At 48.2% G+C, this 23,380-nt stretch overlaps 1 protein-coding gene across 4 annotated transcripts in view; it reads left to right on the top strand.

Moving 5' to 3' along the window:
• Window positions 1-23,380, top strand: part of LOC147642232 (uncharacterized) — a 90,109-nt gene that overhangs the window by 25,915 nt on the left and 40,814 nt on the right. For 2 of the 4 annotated variants that reach the window (XM_086804201.1, XM_086804226.1), the window contains 8 exons: window positions 6,856-7,310; window positions 7,436-7,494; window positions 7,626-9,838; window positions 10,003-10,111; window positions 10,221-10,404; window positions 10,596-10,663; window positions 10,822-10,958; window positions 11,043-11,951. In XM_086804201.1, the coding sequence (XP_086660327.1) occupies window positions 6,856-7,310; window positions 7,436-7,494; window positions 7,626-9,838; window positions 10,003-10,111; window positions 10,221-10,404; window positions 10,596-10,663; window positions 10,822-10,958; window positions 11,043-11,951 (4,134 nt within the window). The remainder of the gene's footprint in view (window positions 1-6,855; window positions 7,311-7,435; window positions 7,495-7,625; window positions 9,839-10,002; window positions 10,112-10,220; window positions 10,405-10,595; window positions 10,664-10,821; window positions 10,959-11,042; window positions 11,952-23,380) is intronic. The other 2 variants (XM_086804217.1, XM_086804209.1) reach the window with 2 other exon arrangements.

Below are 23,380 nucleotides of genomic sequence, written 5' to 3'. Positions count from 1 at the left end.
CATTGCTGATATGTATGATGTATTATGATCACAATTTGCAACTCGCTATGTATGCTTCAGCCTTCCGCCTTCAGTTTTTTATGGTTCACATGAATTTGCCGTGACATCATACATGTCCATTATCTACATTCTGTTAAGTGTTATGATTCTAATGTCCACTTGAGTCTTTGATGTGTCTTGTTTGAGGTCTCTATGCATGTTTTTTGCATCTCTTGACATAAGTTTATTTAATAGGATGTCTCTATGCATGTTTTTTACATGTCTAAAATAAATTCAAAAGAAACTCCGTTTCTTGCCGTTTCCGACCTCGCGGAAACTCGGAAACACCGTTTCCAACCCGGTCCGAACCGACCGTTTCTGCCGGTCCAGGTTACTATGGCTCCCGGATTGGCGCATATGGGCATATGCCGCGTGCCCCTTGGCCCGGCTACAGTGGGACCCTGGTGAGTACGAGTGGCATGATCCTTATGCATCCCTTGAGGCCACAGAGATCACCTTTTTCCAGTATATTGTTCGGCTGAGACGGCATATTTTGACGGCGAGGAGGATGGTCTCTCCAGCTGCTGCGGGGCACTGGCGGCTATAGGGACTCTCACAGGAGTTCTTGGAGGATTTTTGGGCCCGGCTCTGGGCTAGTCGACAGGCCCGCAGGATCTCGACTTTCCAGTGGGGCTGGTCGCCCACAGGGGCTCAGCAATTGGCACCTGGCTTGTCTACAGCGGTCTTCCGGCGGGCTGCATCCGATGCGGCCACCCTATGGAGACACAGACATTGCCTATGGGATTGCCCTCAGGCGCAGCAGATTTGGCTGCGGATGCTGCGTATTCTGGCTCCCCTCTCTCCAGAGGGTATGTATACGTGAGATGCCACTGCTTGGTCGACTTCGTTAGGGCCTGCTATGGGCTATGAGACGGAGCAGGACAGCCAGGCCATCAGATTCATTAGGGGCCAGCCTTGCCTTGTTCCTTCACTGGATTTCTCGTCCGCCAGCTCGACATAGGAGAGGGATCTACGATGGGAGCTCCTCAGCAGCCTCACCATCTGGTTCACCTGGAGGGCCCGGTGTTTCAGGGCCTTTGAGGGGAGACTGGAGCCACCAGCAGAGACTGTACGAGGGATTTGGCAGGAGTTGATCCACACCCTGCGAGGACAGTATGACCGCATCCGGGGCGACTCGGATGAGGCGATCTTGCGGCGCCAGGCCTTTCACACCACCTCGCGCAGCGGCCCCTTCTATACCCTTCACGCGGGGTCCCCCCGTTGGCATTACATGCCACCTGTTTGGCTCTTCCCCCCTTCTATTGTATGATTTAGCCCTTAGTTCTCTTTACTGATACTTGTACTTTTCAGCACCTAGGGAGAGTCTCCCGGGCTGCCTTGCTTTGTTCACTGCTCTGTTTTTCATGTGAGCATGAGAGTATCTTTTGTAGCCCTACGGGCGTTTTTATATAACTAATGAAAGGATCTTTTCTCGGAAAAAGACGGATCCGTCCCATTCTCAAATAATCTTCGAGTTGTTTAGCCAACTCATCTTCCTTGGCTTGGCTAATCCTGTAAGGTGGAATACTGACAGGATGAACACCAGGGATCAAGTCAATACGATGATCTACTGCCCGTTCAGGTGGTAAACCCGATGGCAGTTCCTTAGGAAATACATCTTAAAACGAATCAAGTATCTTCTGTAATTCTTTGCTTTCAAACACACTTAATTCATTTACATCCATGGAAGGTATGAGAAATGAAGAAAGTGGAATCAATACACAATGGAAAGCGGTATACAAAGAAGAATCCATTATATTTCCAAAATTAATTGTATTTACAAGAGGTCCCTGAGAGGGATGAATACAATCACCTAAAATACTATACTTGGTGTCCCTATGCTGAAAAGAAAAAATATGACTAGACTAATCTATCTGGACTTAAAGAGTCTTAAACCACTCAATCCCTAATAACAAGTCTACATTTTCTAGATGCATTACATAGCATTCTAGAGTATCTTTATAGTCCTGAATCTGGATTGGAAGCATCTTCACCTTTCGATCCCATACTTGCCTTCCCGTAGGTAGGCGTACCTCATAGGTATGATCGCTGAGTGTCGTATCAAGACTCAATTTCTGCACAAGTTTGTAGTTAACAAAGTTGTGTGAGCTGCCAGGGTCTAGAAGAATGTGAATCTTATGGCCATTCACTTCTCCATAAACTCGGAGAAGATCATGCAAGCCAAATACTTTAGAATTGAACAGACAATCAGAACAAGTACTAGGGCGAGAAAGTACAGTAATTGACGTATCTGTCAAAGAGAACTGGTTAGCTGCCTTTGGCTTGGGTCCTGCGTTTGTCTTTGCACCCTTTTGCTTCGGGCACTCATTACGCATTTGTCCTTTTTCTTCGCAGATAAAACAACGTCCTTCCTTCTTGAGCTTTAAAGCCCTAAGGAGTCGTTTCTTCTTCGTTGGTGTCGAACTTGAATTCTTCGAAGGTTGGTCCGAAGACTTTCCTTCAGTCGTGTTAGCCATAGGTGCGGAGAACTTTCTTTTATGCTTGTTTCCTTGCTCGGTAACGGGTTTCGACTTGGAAGAGACCATTGTATCATCATAAATACGAGCTCAATGAATGGCCTCGTCCAATGTTTTACATTTGTTATTTTTTACCTGTAATCGGTATGAGTCTGGTAAACCAGCTACGAAAAACCCCAAAAGAGTAGTGGGATCCATCTTTGTAGCTTTCATCTGCAAGTCACGAAACTTCTGGAGGTAGACCTCATAAGTGAGGTGCTGCGAGGTCATGGTCAAAGCTGAAAACCGGGCAACAACATCAGAATCATCCTCTTTCTTGAGGAATTCTTTCTTGAAGACGTCTTTGAATTGTGCCCAAGTCGTTGGCTTAGGGTTGAGTTTCTTCCACCAAAGCAAAGCTTTGCCGGATAGGAAACCTGCTGTTAACTTTATCTTCTTTCCATCATCATATGGGTGAAACTGAAAGTGAACTTGCCACTTATGTAGCCACGTGTCCACGATCTCCTTGGTGCGCTGCTTTTGCTCGCGTCCAAACGGTTCCGGAGGAACGTTGGGGCCTAAAGCAGAGGCCAAGGTATCCATACTCGAGAAAGTAGAGAGGGTAGTGGTCAATAGAGCAATAGAGTTCTGCAAAGCTTGCATCTGGGCTGCGATTCGTGCCTGACGTTTCGTCGAAGAAGCTTCGAGAGCTACTTTGAACTCTTGGAAATCTGATTTTGACACAAAATTGTCAAAAAGATCGGCATCGGTACCTTCCGTAGCCGGCAAGCCTTCGTGTTCCACAAGGGGCTCCAACTCTGATTCTTGGGTCGACATCATGAAGAGGGTACGTGGAGGGAAAATTCGATCTTTGCACAACAAGAGTGCGAGTGAACTTGAGAGCTTGAGAGCTTGAAAACTTGAGAGATGTGTGGCAAGAAGCCCACTTAAGGGGGTTTATAAAGGTTTCAAAAAAAACTAAAAGTCCCCAAAAGCTATCTTTGGCTTTTGCTTTTCTGTTTTTTTTTTTCAAAAAAAATATATATATATATAAATTCTCTTTTCTTAAAAAAGAAAAAGAAAAAGAAAAAGAACACACGTTGAATCTTAGGGACCCGTAAACTTTTGAAAAAAAGTTTAATAAAAAACAAAAAAGCAAAGTACCGAATCGGGCTAGCGCATGCGTTTGCTGTTTTGCCTTTTTTTTTTCTCTCTGTCCCTTCGGAAAAACGCCGCCAGCTTCACCTTCGTTTTTGTGGGTGCCTTTACGGCAGGCTGCGCTTGCGCTAGCCTGGCCACATGGTGGTGTAGGCTTGGACGTTTGTCCGCCTGCCTAGGCGGCGTGGGCCTGGGCATCATGGCCGTTGGCAGCGGGCGCCTGCCGGCCTGGTAGGCGCCTACGTGGGCCTGGTCTAGGCGCCAATGTGGGTTTGGCCTGCCTGGCTACGCAAGCCCATGCACCAAACGCTACACCCGCCAAATGCTACCTCTCACACGCTTGCTCTCCTTCTCTTGCTATCGTTCGAGTTCAACCAAAAGCAAAGGTGCTTTTCTATTTTTGTTTTCTCTCTCAACGTTCATATGACTGCACAAACGAATCTCCTACTTCTTGCGAAGCAATCAACCCTTCCTAAACTACCACCTCCCATCAATATGGGTTTCTTTGATGAAGAAAAAACACATACTGAAACTGAAAACAGCAGTATGCACAGAAAAACAGCAAGCTTTTTAACACATACCTTTCTTCGACCTCTTCTTCTCTACCTACCGACTTGCTCGTTCACGAGGTATGCTCTGATACCACTATCAAATCCCCATGGATCTCCTCGTGATCGATCTTGGTATGCGACTCGAATCCTGCAAACAAACGAATAAACAAACAAACAAAGGGGTGCAGGCCTGACTCACCTCCCAACCATGACAGTCGTCGGCGAGCCCATAGTCTTGGCTGTCCCCTCCGAGCCACGAGCTGAGCTAACTAGGATGACGTACTGACCAATCTCCTCCTCGCGACGTCCCATACTGCCACGAAGCTGCCCTCGCAGGCCTCGAGATTGCTGCCAACCTCGGCTGCGTAAAGCAGGTGCACGTCTGCACTAGATCCAGGCTCCAAGACCATAGAGCTCTCACAAACTCGCGAGACTCTCTATATCCCAATAACTAACCTTGGCCACCCTTTTATAGGCTCTTGGCCGGTCATGGGGCGTCCACACTTGGGCGACCGCCCGTCCTTACTTGGGTGCCCGCTCGTTAGTATTTCCCTAACTTAGCTCGTCAATCAGCCTGCCTAGTTCCAAGCTTCCCCAAGCCTCAAAAATAGTCTTGTGTGCGTGTAGCACACGGTAGATACACACTGTGCACATGACATACTTGGGTGCCCGCCCGTTAGTATTTCGCTAACTCAGCTCGTCAATCAGCCTGCCTAGTTGCAAGCTTCCCCAAGCCTCGAAACTAGTCTTGCGTGCGTGTAGCACACGGTAGATACACACTGTGCACATGACATCCGGGGACGAGATAGGCTCAACATCGACATTGACTCAGCTATCCCCCAGGAATGGCTGATGCCTATTCCAGAACCCCCCCCCCCAGTGTGGTTAGGAGTGTTTACCAGGCACGATATCCTCGTGGCGGTCCATGGAGCAGATGAGGACAGTGGTCTGCTCACTTTTTCTGCTCACTTTTTCTATTGGATCCCATGACAGGCTAGAGAGATCAGAGCTTCCCTTGGAGGATTTCAGAGGCTGCACCTTACTGAGGGTGAGGGTGAGATTTTCGGGCATGGGAATGGCACATAGATCCAGTAGCGGCCAAGGCTATGGATTTCGGAGTGCCGACCTCTCACGCGGCTGCAGTGGGACCCGGGAGAGTGGATGTGGCATGATCCCATAGATTGGGAGGAGACTCTGGATGCCCCCTTCTTTGCATATACATCGTGGCTAGGCCGCAGGATTGAGATAGATGGCACACCGGCAACAGCAACACATTGGCAGCCACAAGACCTATCACAATGCTTCCTTTCAGATTTCTGGAAGAGGCTTTGGGACAGCTTTCGGCCTAGAAAGATCACACTTTCTTTGGTTGATGGCACACAGGAGTTTGGCGGTCGGTACTTGGCTAGCAGTTGGAGGTTGGTCAGCGGCTTGTCCGCGGTGCGGCCACCATCGGCAGTCTTAGCGACATTGCCTTTGGGATTGCCCGAAGGCTCAGCAGATTTGGCAGCGGATTCTTCGCATCTTCGCTATGGACAGGGCATCGACCTGGATCATCACTTGCGGCACTGTCGCTTGGGCCACAGAGGCTGGAGCGATCACGGCTTATGAGGAGGATGGGGGAGGGCTAGCCCTTCAAGTCTCTCACCATCGTATTGCAGTAGTACCAGTCACAGCCCCTCTTGCAGGTGATTGCCGGGCGCCCAAATTCATGGTAGAGATGGGAGGTTTGCAGTAGCATTGCAGCCACATTTGGTGTGCTAGATGCAGCGAGGCCATCGAGGGCACCCACACTCCGCCAGTTGAGACCATTAGGAGCATATGGCTTGATATCATTCACACCCTTTGCGGTCAGTGGGGGAAGCTACAGGGAGGTTCTAACTGTATGCGGAAGTAGCGGAAGTAGCGGGAAGCCTTCTTGAGACTTTGGAGGCCTGGCCCTTTCCTCACAGATAGAGGCGGTGACCCCATTTGGCATTACAGACTACCTGTGTGGTTGTCCCCCCCCCCCCCCCCCCCCCCCTTATGAGATAGCCTTCTCCTCACAGAGCAGCCAGCCGGAGGAGAAGCATCTCTTCCCCTTATGATCACTTGTTTCCGGCCCTTATCTAGCCCGTCGTAGTTTTACTTAGCCCTTTGTGGCTGTTTTTTCTTTAACTAATTGAAGGATATTTTTCCAGGGAAAAAAAAATAACCTTCTCAAAGCCTCTTTTAATTTTCCTATGCTGTTGGGGGGGCTTTAAACTCCAGTAGTTAGTTTCAGTACTTCTCATGGCCCTTTTGAATGCATCTTGGATAGTTTTTGGTGCAATCAGAGAAATGTTTTGGTAGAAGCTTCTTGATCGGATTCTGGAATAATCAAAGTTATGCAAGTGTGTGTAATGTCTACTGTTTGTCAACTTTGCTTAGTTTGAAGAAAGTCTGAACTCTCAACACTTGAACACGTAAGTGTTGCCGTTTTTTCATTCAGGTCTATGTTAAAGTTAGGAACTCAGTAACCCACAAAGGCCTTGGAAAGTCAAAAGATTGCTAGTTTGTTGGAAAAGTAAAAAGATATTTCAACTGTGTGCTTCCTGTTTGTTTTAAAGCCTGTTAGAGATTAAGTTAACATTGCCCTTTTTTTGTGCTTCTTCGTGGTGTTTGATGGGCAGATTCAAGCAGGGAACATAATCTTGCAAGACAAGGTGAGGACGAGGAATCTCTCCGAAAGTACTAGAACAAAGATTGATGCTCAACTTCAAGTGTTTGCAGATTTTGAAGAGCATGAGATATGCAGAGAGTTCAGCGGAAACCACAAAACTGGTTCTGCTTCAGCTTCCCAATCCAGCCCAAAAGTACCGATTCAAAACAGACACACTCAACCTACTGAGAAAAATGCACATTTCAGAGGATCAAAATTCAGGAATGCATCAGGCAGTGAGAAAAAAAGAGAAGCTTCCTTTTTTCAAATCTACGATTATCCTCAAACGTCTCCAAAGACGAAGAAAACTGGTGCTTCAGTAATCTCCATGCAGCGTAATGTTTTGACAAATGTAATCGGGCGACCTTTTAGTGAGTCGCAGCAAATGCAATTGCGTGCTCAAATCCTTGTTTATGGCTCTCTTATGTAAGCTGAAAAACCCATCTGTTTCCATTTACATCTAGTTTCCATTGTTTTTCTGAGAGAGTGGAAATGAAAATAGATGTCTGATGGCTTTCTTATGTTTTTGTGTGAACTTTATGACACTGTAGCCAGGGAGGATTACCGGATGAAACATTGATGATAACAGCGTTCTCTGATACACCTGAAGGTTGTGGCTTGTTGAGATAATCGTCTATCTTCTGGCTTGACATTTGATACTTTAAATAAAATTTGTACAGTTTGATGGAAGATTGTATTTGACATTGATTTTATGCCTTGCATGCTGTTACACATGAGCAGCAGGAAGGGGTCTTTGGGAGAATTCATGGCAAAAAGCTGTTGAGAGGATCCATAATAAATGTTCAGTCAGCACACCAAGAGGTTTGGCACGCTCATTCGGAGTTAATCTCTATGGCTTGTCTCAAGTACCGCCAGTTAGAAATTCGGAAGAAGGTTCAAGGGCCAGCGGCAACTCAGGAGGCCTTGGTTTGGGATCTGCAATCAGCACCTTGGATGCTAGAAATGTTTCTGTTTCAAATGGAACATTTGAAGACATCCCTCCCTCGAAGGGCTCCTCTCCAAGTGTGAGACAGGGTGTTGAAGCTGGTACTCGTAAGCAAGCAAGAAAAAATAGTCAACCAGTCCTAATGAGTTCTCCTCTATTTCCTGTCACATCAGCTGCAATGTGGTCACAGCCCTCTCCTCCATTGCATGAAAGTTTGGTACCTCCTCAATCAAGCGGAGCACATACTAATCAACAACAAGCCCCAATGTTTCCAACACCTCCTGGACAGTTTGTGCTTGGAGCCACACATTGCATCTCCCATCCCCCAGTTTCTGGTAGTACATGGAAAGCCCAACCACTGCAAGCTGGCTATAATTTTTCAGTTCCTTTTACCCATACTCAGTCTGTTATGGGTTCTTGTTTGACCAATGAAACAGCTGCCACTAGTAGGAAAGGATCCATGTCATCCAAGTCACTTGTGCCAGGGAGCTTTTCACTTTCAACACCAGTACTAGGGCCTTTATCCGCTTTCACATGTGCAGCGAATGACACAGGATTTCTACAGAAAAAGCAAGCTGCTTCAGCATCCCGACCGCGAAAGAGAAATAAAACTGAATCTGAACCCTTGGTTATGTCTACAGACAAGTTGACGGATACAATTCCTTCAGTAGAGATGGCCCCTCCTGTTGCAGCAGCTGCTCTCAATGTAACAGGGTGGAGCTCTGGATCTCACCTAAATGGTTTAGTAACATCCAGTCCGCTAATCTTGCCAACATGCACTTCTGCTGAGTCTCTTGCCGTAGCTGTTGCAAACACTCAGATCTTTTCTGAAGCACCACCTACTAATCAGATCTTTTCTGAAGCACCACCTACTAATCAGACTTCAATCCTTCCCTTGGCTAATTTGTGTGGTGCTGCCTCTGCACGTCCTACAGCTGAATGCCAGCTTGTATCTACCGTGGAGCGTCAAAGGCTAATGATTTCCCAGAATTTCGTTACTTATTTGGAGCAAGCAAAGGCAAGAGCAGAAGAAGCCTCTTTAAGAGCGGCTTCTTCTGTGAGAGAGAGTGAGTCCATGTGGAGTCAGCTTCAATCTCGAAATAGCTCTGGTCTTATCTCTGACATTGAAATGCAGCTTGTATCATCAGCCATTGCAATAACAACTGCTGCATCAGTTGCAAAAGCTGCAGCAGCAGTTGCAAGAGTGGCCTATGAGGCTGCTATTCAGGCAAAGACAATGAAGGAAGAAGCCTTGAGAGTCATTGAAGAAACGAAGGAAGGACAAGGTTCTGGTGGAAGTGAGGATCTTACCTTAAGACAGCTATTGCTAGATGAAATTGAAAATAATGATTTGTTCCAAAGGTGGGAGATGCCAAATAGTTTCAAATCGATAATGGAAGCAGCCAAAATAGCTTCTAAAAAGAGGCTTGAAGCTGCATCTGCATCTAAAATGAGAGCACAGAATCTTGACTCGGTTGTAAGAGCAGCTGAACTAGTCACTGCTGTTGTCTCCCAAGTTGGATCTGTAGTAGCAATAGGTGATTCTGTCCCTTTCAATATGGATATGCTGCTAGAGGCCGGTCCTGAAGGATTTTGCAGGTTGGCATCATGTGGTCTCTTGCAGGATAAAGATAAGTTTACTCAGAGGGGAAGTGAATCGAAAATTCCAGCACAGTACCCAGGGATAGGAGAGGATTCTGTTACACCAGAAAAGGCGTTAAATAAGAAAGATAATGGTGTGGTAAAAGAGATTCCGACACAGGAAGAAGTAGGAGGTGCAAACCAGTCGACAGAGCATTTCTTAGGAGATGCACTGGATACTTCGGAAAACAATAAGTGTGAAGGTAATGCTTATCCAGATTATGCAGGCATTCTCACTTGCAGCAAAGCAGGAGCCAATGAGCATCCAGGAATGGGCACACGTACAGAGATTTGTCACAAAGCGGGTTTAGTAACAGTGCAGGATGCACAATTTGCAATCCAGATTGCCAAGAATTCATTTGTTGAAGTTAGTACCTTTGACTTAGTTGTTTAGCTGTTTTGTGCTGCTTGTTTTGGATTTGCTCTGGTTCTGCCAATGGTTGCTTGTTGCTGTCAACCATTTTCAGAAGCTTTAGTCGCATTGTTGCTGCATTTCTTGCAGGCAGTGTAAAACGTTGTATGCTTATTCAGGTACTGTCAGACAAGGAGGGCCTCCTTGGAATATGGTTTTCTGCCAGAGTTCTGAATGTAGAAGGTGGAAAGGCTTTGGTGCTTTATGACAAGCTACTATCAGTTGATGGTCAGTAGTGAAGTTTTAACGCGAGTGGAATGCGCTGTCATGCTTGCAGAAACGGTGTGGAATCGCTTGGTTCTCTGCCCTTATCAATGCCCCCTCCGTGTTGCAACAGGTTGTCATCCTCTTGAGGAATGGATTGAGCTTGAGAACACAGCTGGTGATGCTCCTCCTAGGCTCCGATTGGCTCATCCAAACACCATTATTAGCTGTGAGGGCAAAAGAAAACGGAGGAGCGAAGCAATGACAAATATGAAGTGGTCTATGGGAGATCGAGTTGATGCTTGGATTCAGGATGGGTATGTTGTTTCTTATATTTGAGCATTTATTCTACTCAAATGATGCATGACAAAATTTGTTGTATGTTTCGTATGTAAGATTGGGCTACATAGGTAATGTACACTGATGCTATATGGCTCAACTTCTGTCCACACATGGTGTTGTTTTCATCACAAGTTTTGGTTACAGTGACCGGTACTGGTGGTTTTAGGTGGCGAGAAGGGAAAATAGTGGATTTTTTGGAGGAAAATGAGAGCAAGGCCAGAGTTCTCTTCCAAGGTGAGAACTGATGCACTTGTGATTTTTGCAAAGAATGTCTTCTCTCCCTGAAGAAAATTCTTCTTAATTCAAGAAGCAGCTACTTTGTCATTCTCATAAAGTGATGAGATTCTACACATAGATATGCACTATTTTTTCTCTTCTGCCACTTCATACAGGGGATGGTGGCACAACATTGATAAAAACATCCAAACTTAGACCATCTTTGGTATGGAGTAATGGCCAATGGGTTTTGTGGACCCAGATGAAACAGGAAAATCTCAGACTGCTTGATTCTAGTATTGGCTTACAGAAGGTACATGTATGTCTGTCTGTAAATTTTGGTCATGCTTGCTCCTTCCAGAACTTGAAATTTGGTTGCTGCCTGTGATTTTGTCAGGGTGAGACTCCCATTGCAAAGCGGCAGAAATTTGAGAAAGGGCAATTGGACATCTCTAATTCCACGAAAAGGAAGGTTTTTGGGGAGAGTGCAACAGATAAAGTTCTGTCATTGTCCCTGGCGGAAAAGAATCCTTGTATCAATGCTGTTAATCTGCCCATGGATGGTCAAATTTCTGAGGTTGTTTCAGAGGTTGCATCAGGAGTTTCGAAGCTCGCAAAGAGAAGGAAACTTTTAGAAGCTGCCAAGGCTTATGCTCCTGGCAGTGCAGCATGTAGCTCTCCTGGTGGGAAGGGAATTGGAAAGCATGAAGACCATCATTTACGTGCCTTAGAATTTCACATGGGATCTTCAGAAGCAAGTAAAGATAGTGCACAGGCAAAAAAGAACCATGCTTTCAAACAGGTAGTAAGAGCACAGGAGTTGTTTGTTCAAATAGCTCAAAGTAAGAATAATGTTCAAAAGAAAGAGAGAGAGATTCCTCATCTAGAATCGAGGACGGTCATGCGAAAAAATGCATCTAGCCATGAAAAATTGGCTTCTGGTCTTAAGAAATCACAGCCAAAGGGGGCAAACAAGAAGGTGCCTACAGTTGCAGGTCAGCTAAAAGATCATAGGCAAACCCGTAACACGTCAGTTACCCTATCAAAAGAGACCACTGCAATGCAGAAGCTGCAAGTTCTTGACAGCCAATATGTTGCCACCCCTGTGGATCTTGTTGGAAACGAGAAACAACCTTCTCGTCCAGTCAAGGAGAAGGAAAAACAACCCTCTCTTGAAGAGAAAGAAAACGGAAAACAAGCTACTTTTCGAGTTAAGGAATTTATGAAGGATATTGACTTCGGTACGTCTGGAGCAGAACTCTTGGAGCCAAGAAGGTCAGGTAGAAAAATTCAACCTACTTCCAAGGTATGTGAAGTGTTTCTTCCTCTTGTGCATAGCTTTACATTGTATTTACAACCTGATGCTTCTTAGTTTTACAGTCTTATTTCTTTTCTGATGTTACTAAGCGTACTTTGTTTTTTCACAACACATGCTAATTAGTATTTCCAGCTTGTAGGATTGCCCTGTTATAAGTAGATTACGTTAGAAACCTTTGCTTAAGAGGGTTTTTAAGTTCAAAACGTTGCATGCTAAGTGAAAAATGGAAAAGCCTTCTTATTTGTCTGTGAGAATTTTTGATCAAAGCACCTAACATGTTCAAACGAACATATGATGGAACACGTGCATTTTTTGTGGATGTTGAAAACATGTTAAAATGAATATATGATGGAACATGTGCATTGTTCATGGGTGTATTGCACAGGGTGCTTTTCTTTTTTTTTTTCCGAGAAAAGATCCTTTCATTAGTTATAAAAATAACGCCCACTGGGCTACAAAACCCCTCTCTTGCTCATAGGAAGAGGCAGAGCAGAGATGCAATCAAGGCAGCTAGGGAGACTCTCCCTAGGTGCAAAAAAGTGCAAATACAAGTATAAATAACTGAGAGGCTATATCATACAATAGGAGGGGGGAAAATCCAAACAAGTGGCCTGTAGTGCCATCAGGGGGTACCCGCGTGTAGAGTATAGAAGGGGCCGCTGCGCCAAGTGGTGTGGAAGGCCTGACGCCGCAAGATCGCTCGATCCGAGTCGCCCCGGATGCGGTCATACTGTCCTCGCAGGGTGTGAATCAACTCCTGCCAGATACTCCGAACAGTCTCTGCTGGTGGCTCCAGTCTCCCCTCAAAGGCCCTGAAACAACGGGCTCTCCAGGTGAACCATATGGTGAGGCTACTGAGGAGCTCCCAGCGTAGATCCCTCTCTTGTGTCTAGCCAGCGGACGAGAAATCCGGTGAAGGAACAAGGCGAGGCTGGCCCCGAATGAATCTGATGGCTTGGCTGTCCTGCTCCAACTCGTATCCCAGAGCAGGCCTTGACGAAGTCGACCAAGCAGCGGCTTCCCACGTATACATGCCCTCTGGAGAGAGGGGGGCCAAAATGCACAGAATCCTCAGCCAAATCTGCTGCGCCTGTGGACAGTCCCATAGGCAATGTCGCTGTGTCTCCAATGGGTGGCCGCATCTGACGCAGGCCGACGGAAGACCACTGTAGACAAGCCAGGTGCCAACTGCAGAGCCCCTGTGGGCAACCAGCCACTGGAAAGTCGAGAGCATGCTTGTCGGCTAGCCCAGAGCCTGGTCCCAAAATCCTCCAGGAACTCCTGTGAGAGTCCTTGTAGCCGTCAATGCTCCGATGCAGCTGGAGAGACCATCCTCCTCGCAGTCAAAATATGCCTCCCCAGCCGAAGTGTACTGGAAAAAGGTGATCTCTGTGGCCTCGGGGGATGCATAAGGATCATGCCACTCGTACTTGCCAGGGTCCCACTGGAGCCGGGCCAAGGGGCGCGCAGCATATGCCCATATGCGCCAATCAGAGTCCACATCTGCAGGGTCTGGATCAATATGCCACTTCCGAGAAGCGGCGGTCCCACTACCCATATATTTGAAAGATGCACTCTGCAACCAAAGGCGACTACGCCTCCACTCTTTGAAGTCTGCCCTCATCATGTATCTCATAGTAGAGGCATCTACCATCCTCAATGCAAGCTCTGACAGCAATCAGGATCTCCAACTGTGTAAAGGCTCCCATCCACCGTGGGGCCGCCGGCTCGAAAAGCGTGAACCACTCCTCAGTGAGTGCCTCCTGAATGTCATCACTCATATCAGCCCCCCTCTGAAGTGACTCAGCCTCTCCGCCTGGATCTCCTCCGAGAGGCTGCAAAAGGCCTGCCAATCTCCAAAACTGCGTGCTGGGCCTGCCCCGCCAATGGTCCCCAAGCTAGACGAGGCCGAGAACCTAGCATATGACCATGCTCTGTGCGTATCGCGGGGCTCCAGATGAGCGGTTGTCTGGCCCGCTCCTCATCACAAGTGGGAGGTCTCTGAGAAAGCCCAGGTCTTAGCAGCTCCCAAGCTCGCAGGATGCTCAAGGCAAATCTGTCCTCCCATCCTCTACTGAGGCCTGTCCTCCTCATCTCTATGAAGATCCACCGTATCTCTGGTGCCCAAGTGCCCCCTGTTGGGGGAGCTCTAGCCTGTAGCCGCTGAAAAAGCTCCTTCCAAGGCTCAGCGCCTGGAAGCAGCCCCCGAACAATAAGCTTCTCCAACAAGGCTCTACTCTCATCAGCTGGATCTATAATGCCCAAGCCCCCTTGGGCCAGCGGAAGAGTGATAACTGCCCAAGCACCCTTAGCCCGGGCCGGCTGACCATCCCGCCCAGACCAAAGAAAGTTCCTGATCAGCCTCTGTACCTGGCTGATACAAGAGCTCGAGAAGATCCAGCAAGTCGCTAAAAGCACCTGATTTGTCACCACCACCCTCCCAGCCAAGGATAGTCGAGCTGTACTCCAATATAAAAGCTTCTTCCGAATGCTCAGAAGAAGCGGGGCGATCTGTTGCTCAGGTGACAAATCAAGTCCAATCTGGCATCCCAGTACCGCACTGCTGTGCCAGGAGGAATCCATCTAAAACCCGGGTCTGGGCTCCATGACGGAGTGGGAGCGCTACTGATCCAAAAAGCCACTGTCTTGCGCCAATTGATCAATGCTTCCGAAGCCACACCAAAAACCTGTAGCGACTGCTCTGCCCTCTGCAGATTGGCCTCCTAGCCATGCAGAAACAATCCCGTGTCATTTGCAAACTCAGAATCGAGCAGGTCCTCACCCCAGATTGGAAGCTGGAGTCCTCTCAAACCAACCTCCTGTGCTGTCAGATACATGCTCATAGCCTTTGCAAAGAAGAGAAAAGGGAACGGGGCGAGAGGGCATCCTTGACGGACTGATCTGGTCAACTCAAAACTCGGCCCCCGTCCTCCTGCCATCAACATCTGGCTACGAGCTGTGGAGTATAGAGCCGCCACTCCTCGAATCTAGTCTGGCTCAAAACCCAGGCGAAGCATAGTGCCCTCTAGGAAGCCCCAATCGACCCTATCGTATGTCTTCTCAAAATCGAGAAGCATCACGACCAAGTCCTCACCGAGAAATCTAGCTCGGGCCGTCGCCTCCCAAAAGGTGAAAATGTTGTCAAGGATACTACGCTCCTTGACAAATCCTGTCTGGGTAGCATGAATCAACTCCCCAAGGAAGGGCTGGATCCTCAAACTCAAGGCCTTTGCTAGGACCTTGTAGATAGTATTGAGGATCGTAATAGGCCTGCAATGCCGAATATCATCTAACACTCCCTCCCCCTTGGGGATAAGAAAGATCAAGCCCTCTGAAAAGCCATGTGGCATCACCCCAGCGTCCAAAACATACTGAAAGCCCCTGCAGAGGCCTGGCCCCAAAAGGTCCCAATAGCGCATAAAGAAGGCAGGCGTCAATCCGTCCTCCCCAGGGCAACTATGACGCGGAAGGACCCTCAAAGCCTCAACAAGCTCATCCTCTGAAAGGGGCTCACCCAAAATTGTGCGCATACGATCTGTGACCCTCCTCTGCACATGGGCCCACACAGTCTGTCTGCAAGCATCACGTGCCTCTGTGGGTGGCTGGCTCCGCTGAAAGCAGGTCTCTATAGAACTCAGTGGCAATGGCTCTAATCTCCCCGGGCTCAGTGGCTAACGATCCGTCCTGCCTCCTGAGCTGGCGAACTCCTGCTCGGGCATGGCGGGGTCCGGTGATCTCAAAAAACTCCCCAGTCACTCTATCACCAAGCTGCGTCCACTGAGAGGCCTGGCGATGATAGTAGAACTCATGTCTCTGCTCCTCTGCCTCTCGAATCTCCTGGCGTGCCTGGCTCAGCTGGGACGCCACCCACTCACATGTAGGCAGCTGCTCCTGAAGACGCTGAAGCGAAGCAAGGCTACGTCTCAAGCGACGCTCCCGCTCTTGAGTCTCTCCCAGCCGTGTCAAGGCTGTAGCGTGCAGAAAAGAGCTGAGCTCGATGAGTCCCTGGCCACACTCGCCTGCTGCATCCAGGTCAGAGCTCTGGTTATCATGCCATATCCTCTCAATGTCCTCAGAAAGACTGGGATCTGTAAGTATCCTCTCTGGGATCCTCAACTGCAAGCTGGTCTCCCATGTCCTCTCCTCCAGTGTCAAAATAACTGGCGCATGGTCTGAAAAAGAGGTGCCAGCGAGAATGCCAACGGAGCCACACGCTCCCCGAACCTGTCGCCCACATAGAAGCGATCAATCCGTGATAGATTAGTCCCTCACTGCCGGCGATCAATCCGTGATAGATTAGTCCCTCACTGCCGGCGATCCGATCGAGAAAAACTAAGACTGTCCTGAGAACGAGAGAAAGCCTCATGCCGCCATGCATCAGTGATCCGCAGTGTCATACAAAATCGCTCCCAAGCTGCAAGCTCCGTGCCGTGCACTGTAACATGACTGCCTCCCACCCTATCGGCCGGGTCCTCAAGCATGTTGAAGTCTCCCCCAACACATTAATGTGCGGCCTCGGGCAATGCATCTGTAACAAGGGTCCAGAACTCTGCTCTGGCACTAGCAGGATTGGGCGCATAGACATTGAGCACACCAAAGTGCTCATCGTGCATCCTCAGAATAACATACTGTGCTCTACCAAGCACAATGACCCCGCGATCCACAATGGCCTGCCGCCATACATCCGCAATGACCATACATACTCCACCCTGCCCACCCAAGGGCCCAAGCCTGCAGACCAAAATGTGTCCCATCTACCAGGCATCACCGACCCATATCTCCGAATCCTGCTCTCACTCAGATGGTGCTCCTGCATCATCAGAATATCAATACTGCCCCCAACCAGGCATCTCTGAAGCTCCTGCCTCAAGCAACCATGATAACATACATAGTGTGCACCGCCAAGGCCCTCTACATTCCATGAGATGATCCTCATGGATGACCTGCTGAGGTGGAGGCTGTCTCAGCCATACGGCGGGCCTTCGCAAGCGGCTTGGATGGAGAGTAATCCCCATCCGAGCGGCTACGAATCTGCCCACCCGGTGTGCTGCAAGAGTCTCGAACCAGGCGCCAGTGGCAGTGTCCCATAGCGACTGCCTCCCGCCTTGCGGATGACACTTTTATGTTTCTCAGGGCCGAAAAAGCCAATATAGATCGAGCAATGGAAGCTTGGAATAATTTTGCGTTGGCTTCTGGGCTGAAAATAAATTCAACAAAATCAGCCCTCATTGTATTGATCTTGAGGCATTAGGGTGGCAAGGCCGTGTGGTGCATACAGGAGACATTGTTCGTCATCTTGGGCATCCGGTGGGTGTGGATGTGGACCCCCAAACGCTTCTTGCTTGGATTTCTGCTCAGATCTTGGATAAATTTGTGTATTGGAAAGCTCAAGGGTGGCCTATGCACGTGAGGGTTAAGGTAGCTCATGTTATTATGCTTAGCATGATTTCCTATTTTTTGCCTTTGCTACCTTGGACGCACAAAACTCTTCTCCGTTTGGTTGCTCCCATTCGGTTTATGCTGTGGAAGAGGCAAGGAAATATTATGGGTTAAACATGGATAGCTTGGAATCACATTACGACGCCCAAAAGAATTGGTGGGGCTGCTTTACTGGATGTCCGCTTGCATATGGTGGCGCGTAGGTTGGGGCTTTATCAGGATATGTGTTTGCAGGAGCAGCCTTGGGTATTCATGGCTCGTGACTTGATTGAGTTGGAGGGATTGTCACATGGACGGACACGTGTGCAGGCTTCATGGTGGGACATTGTGAATGCGGCTCATCCTGTCCGTATTCGCTTATCTCACATTTTATCGCATATTCTCCTTTCTTGGCATGAAGTTCTACTATTGGCTCGGTGGGATCCTGGTCATGAAAGACTACTTTTGAACTCTTTGCAGTTCGAAACATTTGTGGAGTCGCGTGTCATTGTTTGGCCAAACAGAGATGCTTTATGCATACGACTCAACCGCATGGTCAGGTTAGGCTTGGTTAGAATCCGAGATGCTGTGATACCTGGTCGTGACAGGCCATATTCGTTTCTTCATATTCGGAAGCACTTTAGGGTTCCTCGGACATTTCAGCCACTATGGGTTGACATCATGCATGCAATTGAGCCTTTTACTCCATTGCCTCGGCCATCTGCAGATCAGCCTTGGCTTGATTCGACACTATGTAAATCTGGTGACTTGATATCACTTTCAGCTAACCAGGTCTATCATAAGCTCGTATCAGAGAAAGATTGGGTTTCAGCCAAGGCCAATAAGGTGTGGGGATTGCACAAGTCTAAATCATGGTGGGAGAAAACTCTTATGCGTGGTTGGCAGGCTAAACTCCCTTACCAGGGTAAGGTTTTCATTTGGAGGATGTTGGTGGGAGGGTTACCTACACGAGATCAGCTCAGCCGTCCTAAAATTACATTGGCCTCTTGCTTCTTCTGCACGACATGCACTGAAACAGTTATGCATCTGTTCATGAGTTGTCCAGTGGCCCGTCAGATTTGGTCTTTTGTCTCTCGCGTTTGGGAGGCAGTAGAGAGGTCTACTGTTTCGGCTCATCAGTGGATATTTGGGATTTGTCCTCAAGTCATTACCTCGGACAGTCACCTTGTGATATTCCATTTCCTTAGATGGACAGAACTTTGGCATATTTGGACTACACGGAATGGGTTCATCTTTGATTCCTTGTCTAGAATACATGGGCACATTCTACGTATCTGAGGTTTGCTGCTTTGGCAGTTTTCTTCTCTTCTCTCAGCTCAGCTACTGGATGTAGATGTTATTTCATTATGGTCTACGGCGGCTCGGTTGGCTCATCTTTGATGCTTTTATCTTGGATGCTTATTTGGCTAGGAGGCTTTCTTATTAGTGTACAGGTTTGCATGGTCATGATCCTTTAGAGGATCTTTTGTGGGGTTTTTTTGGGGCCATAGGTTCTGTGTGAGCCATGTGGCTGATGTACATTTTTACATATAATATGAAACACCATTTCACGAAAAAAAAAAGAGAGCAAAACCCTGCCTGCAGCTCTGTGCGCCACCTGCTTTTTGCAAAGAGAGCCCAAGCGTGAGCAGTCCACTTCCTACAGTCCAGCCCACGTGTTCGTTGCAAGGAGAGAGAGAGAGAGAGAGAGAGAGAGAGAGAGAGAGGCGTGTGTGTTGCAGCCTGAGCAGCCCCATCTTTGCCAAAAGAAGCCCCCCTCCCCATGTGCAGTTGCAGTTCAGCCCTCCTGTGCCCGCCTTGCTTTTCACCAAGAGAGAGAGGAGAAGCCCTGCGTTGCAGCTCTGTGTGTTGCCTATGCTTCCTCAAGCTCTGCACCCCAAGCAACTCTCGCTGAATCACTAACCCAAAAACCAACAGATTTGTGCCAATTAATGAGTGCCCCTGCTACCAAACAAAACTCCTCTAGTGCTACCCAAAAGGAACATAAGCATATATGTGAAGCCTCCAAGGACATGGCTGTGTCATCGGCTAACTCAGAGTCAACCAATTCCTCTTGACTACGAAGAGGCAACCTCAATCCAGAAATACCAACACTGAAGCGGAGAACGATGCTCATGGCCTCTGCAACTATGATATATAATAATGGGGCTAAAGGGCAACCCTACAATACTGAGCGAGAACTCTAAAACCGCTCTCCTCTATCACCACAAGTAAGCACACTACTATGGGCATCACGATACATGCATGAAACTCCCTTGATCCATCTCTAAGAGAAGCCCATACGACTAAGAGTACCTTTAAGGAAGTCCCAATCCACTCTATCACAGGGCTTTTCAAAATCCAAGAGCAGAATGGCTAAGGGCTAATTGCTCGCTTTAACCCATTCGACGGCCTCCCCAAAACAAGAAAATGTTATCAAAGATGCTCCTGCCGTGTAAGAATCCATTCTAAGTATCATGAATGACATCCTGCAAAATTGGCTACAATCTGATGCTCACTGCCTTAGCAAGAATCTTATATACAGTCCCAAGTAAGGTGATAGGTCTCCATTGGCCAATCAATGTCTTATTCCCACTCTTAGGAACAAGATAAATAAGCCCCTCAGTGAGAGAAGAAGGCATAGAACCTTTGTCCCACATCTCCTGGAGAGCCGATGTGATCTCAGCCCCAATCTCATCCCAAAAAGTAATGAAAAGAACAGGGGAGAGGCCATCCTCCCCTGGACACTTACCATGAGGTAAGGCATGAAGAGCATGACTGAACTCCTGCATAGAAAAAGGGGCATCAAGAGCGGCACACATCTCCTCAATGATCAAATGTGGCAATGCATTCCAAACCTTCCTCTGTGCCCTGTGTCTCAAATCAGAGTGCGGCTCAGCACTAAGAAGCTGGCGATAGAAATCAGTGGAATCTGTCTAACCATAAGAGGATCTAAGTGAAGAGTGACATGTGAATCCTGCAACTGCCTGACACTATCTCTGGCATGAGATGGGCCTGAGTAGCAAAGAAATGTTTGTTGCATCTGCCACCCATCTGTGTCCAAAAGGATTCCTAGGCATGGAAACGGTACTCCGCATGACGCTGCTCAAGAGAGTGATGAAGTTCTGCCCTAACAATACATAAAGAATCTGCAACCCATTGAGCATGAGGATGTTTCTCGTGCTCTTTCTTCAAGGCAGCTAGTCTACGTCTAATATCCCTTTCTAAATCCAAGCCTCTTGCCTCTTAGACAGGGCACATGTGTGATAACAGAGAGCAGAGGCCAAGCTTTGAGAGGCTTGTGAGAAATCATGAGATCTCCAAATATCAAGCATACGACATGATAGCTTTGCATTTGAAAACAAATGATCAGGGATGCATACATGGATGGCAATTCGGATCTCTAACACATAAACCACTAGGCAATGATCCGATTTAGAGGTGCCTGTAGCAATAAAAGTATGCCCCCCCCTGTCAAGCACCCAATCATCCACATAAAATCTGTCTAACCATGCATAAATACATCCTGCATTCCTTCTCCTGTTAGACCATGAATAAAGAAGATTGGATAGTCTCCTAGAAATGTTATCCTCATGCCAACAATCTCTGCCCCATGAATGAAGAGTATAAACCTCTCCCAAGACACTCATTCAAGAGGATGCAGAAGGATCCACTGCACTCTAGCAGGCAAAATGACACCATGTCCAATGATGCAAGGCAAGATCAAAGCTGAAACAGAGATACAGACACCACCCTTGGTACCAAGGGCTGGTGACCAAAAGGTGTGTCCCCAGAGAAGCTTGCTTGATCTCTCACACTGGCTAGCATCCAGTTTATGCTCTTGCAAGAGCAATACATCCATAGGTCGACCTATAACTGCACAATCAAGCTGGGTTTGTACAATTTGTTTCCGCCGATGCGAAAAAGAACCCCCATGACCCTGAATGTTCCAAGAGACAATCCTCATAAGGACTTAGAGTAGGAATGACCAGATCTCGTGGTCGACGAAGGACCCCCTTTAGAGACGTAAGTACGTCTCGCATAGGTAAGGAAGGGAAAATGTGACAATGTAAACCTTACCTCTCTCTCCCACTCCGGGGAAAAGCCAAGGCTAGTCCTCAAAACTAGAGAGGTACCATGACAACGCGAATGCGCAACATCATCCTCAAGGATACAATCATGCTATAACTGTAATGCAGTATCCTCATGTGAAGGATCCATATCATGTGCCTGCAAAGCCTCATGCTCCAAAGAAGGATCCACATCCTGTGAGGCAAGAGCTGCATAAGGGTTAGGGTGCTCCACAAGGGGTGTGGGTGAAGGGGCAGGTACGCGGGTCCGAGGGTGCCTGCCATCCCTAACCACAACCCAACATTGTGTGGTTTGTTGTGGCAAAAGAGCAACTGGAGTCTCGGCAACTGCAGAAGACATCTGATGGGTAGGACCACACCGCCTCCTAGCATGGCCCCTCGATCCGGGACAATCTCTAGCAATGTAGCCCTGTCGACGACAGATCCGACACTGGTCAGGTTTGCCTGCAATCTCCATCCTCTAGCGGAAATGAGATCCGTCAGGTCTCTGAAGCATAATATGATCGTCAGTAATCGATGGATCAGGAACAAGCACAAGGACCCTGAGTACACCATCAAGAGTGGCGGTAACAACCACAGAAGTTGAGGTGGGACAGCTCGGAAGGATTGGTACCTCTAGAACCTGGCCAAAGGATGCCCCTATGGAAGCTAAAAAGCTTGCAATAGAACCGAGGAAGAGCAGGAAACCACAGTGAAACCGGGGTACGACGTTGATCCTCCGCCACTGGATCAAAGCCCACCTGGTACTGAAGGAAGAAAATCTTCCTAGGGCCAAGAGGGAAGGGGCTGCCAGCCAAAACCTAAGAAGTAGCTTCTGAAGAGTGAAAGTCCACCTGGAAGAAGGCTCGACCAAGCAAACGAGTATCCTGGAAGTGCACAATCGGCTCTGAAGAGCTGCAAGAAGCCATTCACGGAGCTGCGAACGAGAGGGGTGGGAACCATAAACTCTCACAGTAAGGGTGGTCTTGACCTCAAGGTCAATGTCGTGCTGAAGAGAGGTGAGCTCGTCTTGTGAAAAATTGATGATTCTCCCGGCCCCGCCGGGGGGGGGGGGGGGGGGGGGGGGGGGGGAGGGGGGCGCAAGATGAAAGATTGGTTGCGGCAGAAGAAGCCATAAAGCCAATCGAGAAAGTGTGGGTGGCCGACTTAAATCCAAATAAAAATGCTGCTGAAATAAAAAGGGCAACGGGGGAGGACAAGGCGGGTGCACCAAGGCCGAAGCAAAATGCAGGAGCAACAGAGGAGGGTGCAGAAGAAGGGGGGCACAAAGTGGAGCAGATGGGCAGGAGCAGCTGGGGCAGCAATGGGGCAGGTGGGGGTAGAAAATGGGCAGGCAAGGGCAGCAGTGGGCAGGCGGGGGCAGCAAAGGGGCAGGCGGGGGCAGAGGCAGAAGGGGCAGGCGGGGGCAGAAAGGACAGAACAAGGCGGAAGCAGCTGTGGTAGAGGCGGAAGGGCAGTCTGGAAAAGAAGGGACAGAGGCGGGGGCAGGAATCAGCAGCGCGAGCTCACCTCTTCACACGCTTGATTCGTTGGAATAGCCATCCGTGAACCAATCGACATATTATTATTTTTGAGCTTGGACAGGTGGACAAAAGGAAGCGCCTAGATGAAACTTGGGCATCAAGCAAGAAAAGCATAAACTTGATATTTTTGGGCAAAAAGTACAAGCCAAGGAAAGCATAAAGTGGATATTTTGGGTTGTTCAACCACTTTGAGTCAAAAAGGGTAAAAACACTTTACAAAATAGAGCTAGTCAACTCTATTTACGAAGAGTTGGGCTGTTTTATCATGTTTTTCTCTCTTCTCTCTGCTGGCCGACTTGCTCCAAAGATGCTACAGGACTGGTCGACTTCCACAGGACTGGTCGACTTCCACAGGGCTGGCTGACTGCAGACTCTCTCTCTCTCT

This window comes from Cibotium barometz, chromosome 1, assembly GCF_041138505.1.
Source record: "Cibotium barometz isolate CiBa-2024 chromosome 1, ASM4113850v1, whole genome shotgun sequence".
Taxonomy (NCBI): domain Eukaryota; kingdom Viridiplantae; phylum Streptophyta; class Polypodiopsida; order Cyatheales; family Cibotiaceae; genus Cibotium; species Cibotium barometz.
The sequence above is the reverse complement of the archived record's forward strand: the minus strand, read 5'-3'. Positions and strand labels throughout refer to the sequence as shown.